General features: G+C 45.1%; 1 protein-coding gene across 5 annotated transcripts in view; it reads left to right on the plus strand.

Moving 5' to 3' along the window:
• The first annotated feature begins 7,454 nt into the window (after positions 1-7,454).
• Positions 7,455-9,435, plus strand: part of QSER1 (glutamine and serine rich 1) — a 76,186-nt gene continuing 74,205 nt past the window's right edge. For 2 of the 5 annotated variants that reach the window (XM_044752767.2, XM_070491445.1), the window contains exon 1: positions 7,455-7,873. In XM_044752767.2, coding sequence (XP_044608702.2) covers positions 7,707-7,873 — 167 coding nt within the window. In that variant the 5' untranslated portion in view covers positions 7,455-7,706. Of the gene's footprint in view, positions 7,874-7,907; positions 9,427-9,435 lie in introns of those variants that run through there. The other 3 variants (XM_070491447.1, XM_070491448.1, XM_070491446.1) reach the window with 3 other exon arrangements.

The following is a 9,435-nucleotide window of genomic DNA, read 5'->3' on the forward strand; positions in this document are numbered from 1 at the left end:
AGTTGAAAGTCACAAAAACTTGATTCAAACTGGCCTACAAAACTGGGAAGTCTAGGGGTGGAACAGTCCTTGGGGACTTAATATCTCAAATTCTTCTAAACTCTGCTTCTTTGTGTTAACACTCCTACTGTACAAAGGCTTTCTTCAGGTCTAGGGAAGGGCACAACCGCAGGCTTACGTCGCACACACTCAGAACTGCCGAGAAGAGATTTTCTCTCACCCAAAGCCTACATATTACAACTGAGATTCTAATTGGCCAAGCTTGGGTCACAGGACCTTAACTGGGCCAATTAGTGGGCAGACCTGGTTCATATGCCCACCCTGTATCCAGAGTACAGCATACTATGATTGGAAGCTGGGGAGAGACCGTTCCCTAGAAGAAGTTGATGCTGTTAGTAATCAGGGGCAAGTGGATGTTGGGCAGGAGAACCAGCAACTCTCTACTTCAGACATCAAGAATCATCCCAAGACGGGTGGCAAGACCAATCAGAATCTCTTGTACCAGAGCAAATGAGGTAGGGCAGGGGTTAAACGGTCCAGAACCAAGAGGATGGTCAGAAAGAAGGCTATTAGCCAGTAGCCCTAACCTCATTTACACTTTTAATCAACTAACATTTATTGAGTACTGTAGTAGTTTTCTTTTGCTTCAAACAACATACATTTGTTATCCCACAGTTTCTAGGAGTCGAGAGTCTAGGCACCACTTAGCTGGGTCCTTGTCTCAGGATCTGACAGGCTTCAGTCAAGGTGTTGGCTGGGCTGTGTTCCCATCTGCAGGCTTCACTGTGGAAGGATCCACTTTCAGGCTCACTCAGGTTGTTGGCGGAATTCATGTCCTTGCATCTGTAGGACTGAAGGCCCTTGTAGGCTGGAGGCTAGAGGCCACTTGCAGTTCCTAGAAGCTGCCTGCAGTTCCCTGCCATGTGGGACTCCTCAGCATGGCCGCTTACTTCATCAAGCCAGCAAAGAGATCTCTAGAGTGTGTCTGCTAGGAAAATGAAGCCTCATATAATGTGACATAAGCACAAGAGCAACATCTTATTGTCTCTGCTATATTCTGTTGGTTAGAACAAAGCCACAGGTCTGCCTGCTCTCTAGGAGGAGATTCTACAAAGATGTGAATACCAGAAGTGAGGGATCACGGGGGACACTTTAGGGTCTGTCCATCATAAGCATCTATCATGTGCCAGTTCCTAGGCCAAATGCTTTCTGCACAGTCTTCAATTTCATATGCACATATTAAAAAGTCAGCAATAAAGTGTTACATAAATGTGAGTTAACACTCAATACTAGTATTATTATTGTTTCTTAGAAACTTTGTAATGTTTCATTATTTACCATTTTCATTTGTCTTGTTCATTTTCCTACAATTCCTAGCATTAAATTGCCATGAACAGGTTAAAGTGCTTATATCAAAGACAATAATATTGAGAACAATTTGGAAAATGGTCCCATTCCTTAGCTGGCCAAGGCACATCCAAAGGAAAAGGAGCTGAAAAAGAGTGGATCAAATCCCTGGTCCTTTCATGACTCTGAATGTCTGCTTTACTCTCATATTTGATTTACAATTTGGCTGTGTGTAGTGTTCTAGGTTAAAAATCATTTCCTTTGCATATTGTAGATGTTGCTCTAATATATCTTCTAGCTTCTAATTGCCATTAAGAATTCTAATAGCATTCTGATTCCATTCCTTTACATATAACCTTTTATTTCCCTCTGAAACCTTTTTTTTTCTTAATAGAAATTTATTTTTTTACAATTTTGGAGGCTAGAAGCCTGAATAAGGTGTCCCCAGGATCAGATTTCTTCTGAGGCCTCTCTGCTTGGCTTGTAAATAGCATCTTCTCTCTGTTTCTATTTGGTCTCTCTGTGTGAGCCTGTGTCCTAATCTCTTCTTAGAAGGATACCAGTCATATTGGATTAGGGCCCACCCTAAAGACCTCATTTTAACATAATTACCTCTTTAAAGACCGTTTCTAAAAAACCAGGCACATTCTGAAGTACTACGGATTAGATCTTCAAGGTCTGAATTTTGAGAGGACACAATTCAGCCCATAACACAGGTCTCTCTGTTCTTGTTCTTGTCTCTAAAAGTCTAGTTTCCATCCTCTAGAACCTTTTCAAATCTTCTTTTTATTCCTGGTGTTCTCAAATTCACAATTCTGAGACAGTGTAAATTTTCATTTACTGTTCACGGTATCCAATGCTTCCTTTCAATACGGAGCTCTGTGCCTCTCCAATTCTAGAAAATTTTCTTGTGAAATTTTTTGCTACTTTCTTCTCCTTTGTTTTCCCCACTATTTTGTGTGATTCCTAATTATTGAATATTGGACTTCCTGGATTGATCCACTATTTTCCATTTCTTTCTTCATTTATTCTATTTTCTGCATAATATCTTATACTTTAACTTCCAACTCTATTAAATCTTGATCTTTTTAGATCGTCATATTTTTAATTTCCGAGAGCACTTTTGTATTCTCTGATTTTTTTCATTTGTAACAACTTTGTGTATAATTTACATGCCATAGAATGAAGTCATCTTCAGTGAGCAGTCCCATGAATTTTAACAAATGTAGACATCCATGTCACAAACATCCCAAGTGCAGAAAGTCCCCATCTGTCCTTTTACTGTCAATTTCCTGACTCTCCCGCTGCAGGCTACCACTGATTACTCTCTGTCACTGTAGCTTAGTTTTGCCTACACTAGAATTCTGTATAAATCAAATCATATGACATGTGCTCTTTAGTGTCTGGCTTCTTTCACTGAGCAGAATGTTGTTGCACATATCAGTAGTTTGTTCCTGTTTATTGCTGAATAGTATTTCATTGTATTGACATACCACAATTTGTTTATCTATTCACCACTTGATAAGCATTTATGAATCAAGCTACTGTGAACATTCATATACAAGTCTTTGTGTGGACATATGTTTTCAGTTCTTTTGGGTAAATCCCTAGGAGTAGAATTGCTGGTAATAGGTAGGTGTATGTTTAATTTTATAAGAAACTACCAAATTGTTTTTCAAAGTGGTTGAACCATCTAATACTCCCAATAGGAATGTATGAAGGTTCCAGTGGCTCCACGACCTTGCCAACCTTGCTGTTACCAGGCTTTTAATTGTGTCGACGCTGGTGGGCAGGTAGTGTTATCTCATTGTGGTTTTAATTTTCATTTCCCTGATGACTGATAATATTGAGTATCCTTTTATATGCTTATTAGCCATTCATGTATCTTCTTTTATTAAGTGGCTATTGAAATCTGTGGCCATTTTTTTTATTGGTTTGTTTATCTTCTTACATTTTTTTTTTTTTTTGAGGAAGATTAGCCCTGAGCTAACTGCTGCCAATCCTCCTCTTTTTGCTGAGGAAGGCTGGCCCTGAGCTAACATCCGTGCCCTTCTTCCTCTACTTTATATGTGGGATGTCTGCCACAGCACGGCTTGCCAAGAGGTGCCATGTCCGCACCCGGGATCTGAACCGGCGAACCCCGGGCCGCCAAAGCGGAACATTTGAACGTAACTGCTGTGCTACCAGAACGGCTCCATAATGGTTATTCTGACGAGAATAGCTATCATCTATAGAATAAGGTTTAGATTTCCTGTAATCTATTCAGGGAGATAAAAGATACACTCAATGAAAGACTTCATAATCAGGCCACATCCCTATCTTCCCAGCTCATACTTAAATTGTGTTTCTTCCCCAGACCCCCTGTTCCCCAATCATTCAAACTTGCTTCCTCCTGACTCCGATCAGCTAAGCTATTCACCAGAGCCCAAGAGTCCATCCATATCCATAGCTGCAGACTACTTCCTTTACATACAGAATGTAAGATCAAGTACGCTTCTTGAAGCTCTACTCACTGGGAGCCATGTGACTCATCACTTCCTTTCAGTGATACCTCTGAGTGAGGCTGTTGCTTCCAAAGAAGCAAGCTTCAACACAGCTCTTCTGACTCCACTGCTGGAGGGTGTGGCAGACAAGAGAGAGGAGTCATAGATGACTGATATGGTCAAGTCCTGGAGAGAGAGAAAATGAAAGTGAGACTTGCTTCATTTGTGATGTTTTCCTTTAATTTCTGATGTTGACCTAAGAGACTGAAATCAGGGCTGCCAGAAGAGAGAGGAAAAATTGAAAACTAAGCTCCCTTCGCCTTTTCAACCCACTTCCCACAAACATACCCCTGATATTCTCAGTGAAATGACAAACTTGATCTTCCTGGATGTTTCTAATAAACGGTTGGTCTCTTCGTGATATTGGAATGTATGGACTTGCTGTCTACATTTCTAGTCAGCCAACCCTAAATTCTGCATTTCCCAGCAAGCTAATAAACAAGGCTGCCTCAGTGGAGTTGGAGTTCCATTGCTCCCTCCCGCAACTGATGGCCTCCATCACCTCAAGGAAACTCCCTCAACGCTGGGCCCCAGTTTCAAAATGAGGGTGATGAACTACTCGATCTACCTCCAAGCTTCCTGCCAGTTGAAATACTTAGTGAATTTCTAATGGGATGCGCAAAGGTTGGGAAGTGTGGAGAGACTGTTCAGGGACATATTCTAAGGCCTCACTAACTCCTAGACAACAAACCCAGAAGGAGGTGAAGATGGGGGTGGGGGAGGAGGGAAGACTCCTTGAGTGTAGGACTTCAATTCATCAGGCAACCAAATTGCCTTTGATTTAATCAGTTTTCAAACCCTGTCCCCCAATTTTAGGACTGAGGTAGAAATAGTGGTTTCTTTTATTTTTTAGAAAGGAATATGTAAATGACTAAATGGAACCTCTGAATATTTAAAATTTAAATTTTTTTTTTTATTTTTAAAGATTGGCACCTGAGCTAACAACTGTTGCCAATTTTTTTTTCTGCTTTTTCTCCCCAAATCCCCCCAGTACATAGTTGTATATTTTAGTTGTGGGTCCTTCTAGTTGTGGTATGTGGGATGCCGCCTCAACATGGCCTAATGAGTGGTGCCATGTCCATGCCCAGGATCCAAACTGGCGAAACCCTGGGCCACTGAAGCGGAGCATGCAAACTTAACCACTTGGCCCCAGGGCCAGCCCCTGAATGAGTATTTTAAAAAATAGTATACATATTTATTCATTCAATAAACATGTATTTAGAGCCTAATATAATGCCAGGCATAGCACTAAGTGCTGGGGATACAAGGATGGATTAAATACAACTCCTGCCTTTAAGTAACTCAGGGAAAGAGGCAGATACACAACTAATTGTAATGCAACATGATAGTATTAAATATAATGAATATATTAAGCACCATAAGGCAATTGAAAAGGAAGCTATTGATTTTGCCTTGGTAAATTGGGAAAATTTCATGGTAGACATCTTATTAGATTGGGATCTTGAAAGATGAGTAGAAGTTCCACAGGCAGAGATGGAATGAACACTTTTACTTGAAACAAGAATAATAAAGCTCATTGTAGACTTTTGACTCTGTTTAGATCAGACTTAAGGCAGCTTGATTGGGGATTATTTGAAACAGATTATGAAGTTTGCAGTATTGGGAGTATATTTTCAGTCGGGAAGAAGACATTCTTCAGATATTGTACCAAAAAGATTTAATGATGTTATTTCTAGACATGTTGTAACATTGGAAATATACTTTTACTGACTTAAGGTGAACTAAGGAAATTACACTTAATGTGCAAAGGAATGCCACATATGGTGACAGAGTAATATTATTTTAAAAGTATTCACTAAAATTTCCCCTTAATATCTTTTCTCTGATTTATGTGACATAATGGCGTGAGGGACTAGAAAGGGTTTATTGCCACTTGTTTGGTTTTGCGTGCATAACTCACTGTGAGTACCAGTTGTGGGCATCTCAAACCAAGTGCCATAAAACATTTATAGCATGCCGCTCCACTTCCTACACTTTGCAGAGACAAAACTTTAGTGCTGACAAAAATACTAAAAAATGTAATAATTAGTAGTGAAAACTCTTTTGTTTTATGTAGATTACAGATCTCCAGTCTGTAGTAAGAAAAATAAATGTTGTAGGGAAGATTTATGTTATTTCTCTGCAGGATCTCAGATTATCTGGCAAATTCCTTCCCCAAGGAAAATCACTTTTCAAAGATATCCTTAGTAAATGCATACTGGAATTAACATAAAATTGGCAAGGTCACTTGTGCCTACACGTTTGAATTCATTTGTAAATAACGACTACTCACTTGCTCGCTTCCCCACCCCGGGACCAGACTCCAAGCATCGCAGGTGCCGAAAGGAATGAATAGGAACAAAAGGATGTAGGCGCCAGGAGGAAAACAGAATGTCCTAGAACAAAATTACTAATCTCAGAAGGAATAGCAGATCCAATACAAGGGATTGCCGAGGTTTAAACTGCTTTTAAAATGGTGATCAGAGAGAGTGTATCGAATTCTTTAGGTGTTCTACTACGCCTGTTTGATTTGCTTAAACCTTTATGTTAGGCTTACCTGAGGGATAGATTGCTGTGCTAAGCACGTAATAGGTGGTAAGCTAGTACTGATTTTTTATGGGTGGTGGTCAACAAATATAAACTTTAACTTTTACTTTATGCCTTAAGGACCAAACGATAATTTCTATGATCCCTAAGTTTCACTACTCATGAGTTATTAGAAGAAACACAGCCATGATATACAACAGAAGAACCTCAAATAATCATTAAATTACCCTCCACCAAACAGGTTGGAGGTCAGATAGGAAATGTTTGGGTGGAGAGTCCTGCCAAAGTTCCAAGACTCATGCAAAAACCTCCAACACAAAGTCTGCAGGGTGACCTTAAATTTCTTGTAATTAAAGTCATCCAGATGGTAGTTGGATTAATCAATGAAGAGGCCGTATTTATCTCGGGATAGAAGATTCTGAAATCCAGAGAGAAAATCCCCACGGTGGGGGTGGGGACAGTTAATAAGAGCCCCTGGGAAAGGTCTTTTCAATGAGGATTGGAAAATAATACGTTTGAATTTGAATCTCTTTGAATATAAATCTCCCCTAACAGCAGGAACAAAGTCCTGCAGCCCAGCAAGCTTCGGGCAGGAAAGGAGTCAACGGAACTGTAAATCAGCCCGCTCAGCTGTTTCTGGTTTGGAACCAGGCGCGGAGAAAGCAAGCGCGATGCGGTAACCGAGTTCTGAGTCACTCAAAATAACCCGAGGGGTCAAATAACGAGCTCCAGGCCGAGCGCCGACTAGTCCCCTTCGCGGCTCCCCGCGCGGGGTTCCGCCCCATCTCCCCGGCGCGGCGACCGCGGGCGCGGCCCTTCCCACGCGGCGCGGCGCGCGGACATCTCCGGGACACGCGCGGCCGAGGGCGGGGAGCCCCTCCGGGTTCCCCGAGCCTGCTCGGCCCTCCGTCCCTCCTTCCCTCCCTGGAGCGGCCCCTGGCCACCCGCGGCCCGAGAGCGGCGGGCGCGGGCGCCGGGGGGCGGGGCCAGGCCGGGGGCGGGGCCGGGCGGCGGGCGGGAGGTGCATCCTGGGAAATCCACCAACATGGGGCGCGGCGGCTGCCGCCGCCGCCGTGAGAGCCGGGCGCGCGTGCCGCCGCCTCCCTGACGCCCGCTGGCCTCGCCGCGCGCCGCAACCCGGTCCCCGCAGCCTGGCCAGCGCGCCCCACCCCGCGCCCGCCGCGGCCATGTGAGGGGCAGACCCGCCGCCGCCCTCGCCCCCGCCCGGGCCCCGAGGCGCCCCGCCGCGCCGCCCTCCGCAGCCCCGCGATGGACAGGAACTACGCGACCTCCGGCTTCGCCGCCCCGCCGCCGCCGCCGCCGCCCGCGCCCCCCGCCGCCGCCGCCGGCGCCGCGCAGCCCCCCGCCCCCGCCTGGGCCTACGAGCCCCGGGCCGCGGCCAGCAGCGGCGGCGGCAGCCCCAGCCTCAAGGCCAGGTAGGGAGGTGGGCGGGGGTCGTGCGGCCCGCGGAGGCCGCGGACGCGCCGGGCCTGCGCCCCCGGCTGCCGGGACTCGGAGCGGCGGTGCGGGCGGACGGCGGCCCGGCCCCGCGCTGCGCGCCGTGGGGAGTTTGGGCTCGTGGCTGAACTCGGCGGCCGGGGAGCCCGCGCTGCCTCGGGGCCGAGGGGCGCCGCGGAGTCGGGCGGCGACATTCCATTGTACTGGGGCCGACAATGTGGTCTCGGGGCGGCAGGGCGAGGGGGCTGCGGGGAAGCCGGGCGCGGCGCGGGCCAGGAGGGGGCCTGGCGGGCGCCGCTGCGCCGGGCTCGTGACATATGTTCGCGCCGGTGGCCAGGATTTAGCTCTTTCTCTTCCGCGCGTTCAGAGTTACTCTTGGGTTTCCTCCCCTTTTAACAACAGCAGGAAGTCAGGAACCTCTTCGCTTTCTGTGTCTTGGGGTGACGAAGGGCTGGGAAGGGATGGGGGAGTCAGGGAGGCCGCGAGGGTGAGGACAGAAGCACGCTGCGCGCGCTCGGCTCCTGAGCCCGGGGCGGTTCTGAGTGCATCTTTGCTCCAGCGCGACGAGGGCGTCTAGTGTTGACTCTCGCTAGATACTGAGCTCGCGGGAAACGTGTAGTAGTGCCACCCCGTGAAACGGTCCTTTCGAATGATAACTGGAAGGCGTGGTCTGGTGTGGGCGATTCGGGAGCGGGGTGTTTTAAAGCCACCTCTGCCGAACAATGCAGAATCTGGTAGGTGCCGCTTCTGATCGCGAGGACCAGGGAATCCTGGGTTGCTAATGACTTCATCCTCAGCTACCAGCAGGAAGCTTCGTGGCTTTATGATCTCAACAGATTTCTTCATTATTGTCACGACAGAAGTGAACTTTTTTTTTACTTTATGTATTACAGTGTTCTAGGTTATCTTCTTTGTTTTCATGAAAGTTCCACGTTCGTGATTTGGAAAATACGTGTGAAGAGGAGCTGGTCTTTGTCTTAGTACCTTGGGATGATTGTGAAAGAATGAGAAAAATTTGGTTCAAGAAAAGGGAAATAAGGTTTCTTGGAAAATTTTAGGTCCTTTGTTTAAAAGAGCTGGGATTTAAAAAAAAATAGTAATGTGATGTGCCAGTTTGGAGCTAAATATTTAAAGGCTGAAACCTTTCAGAAATAGTCAAAACTTGGTATTATATACAATTTAAACATATTAAAGAGTTTTATGAAAGATGTTTGGCACTTTCTCGTTATAATTCTTTTGGTCGTAATTTGACTATAATTTTTCAAGTAGGTTTTGCATTGAATACGATAATTTACAAATTAAAATTACTTTCTCTTCAGTGAACAGCAACAATAGGTATTTGTGCAGCATTTTTAATGTTTTAAATGAAAAATGTTTTATTAGGTAAATGAAACAAATGCTACCTAGTTATTTCTGTTATTTCTTTTAGCAGAATACTTCTGAGGCAAGAAACTAAAATCTACTTGTCATGTTTTCCAAATGTTATTTATCAAAGTAACAAAGAATGACTTCCCAAACACATTTGAAAACAGTAAGTAGA

The sequence above is a fragment of the Equus asinus genome, chromosome 20, assembly GCF_041296235.1.
Source record: "Equus asinus isolate D_3611 breed Donkey chromosome 20, EquAss-T2T_v2, whole genome shotgun sequence".
Classification (NCBI taxonomy): domain Eukaryota; kingdom Metazoa; phylum Chordata; class Mammalia; order Perissodactyla; family Equidae; genus Equus; species Equus asinus.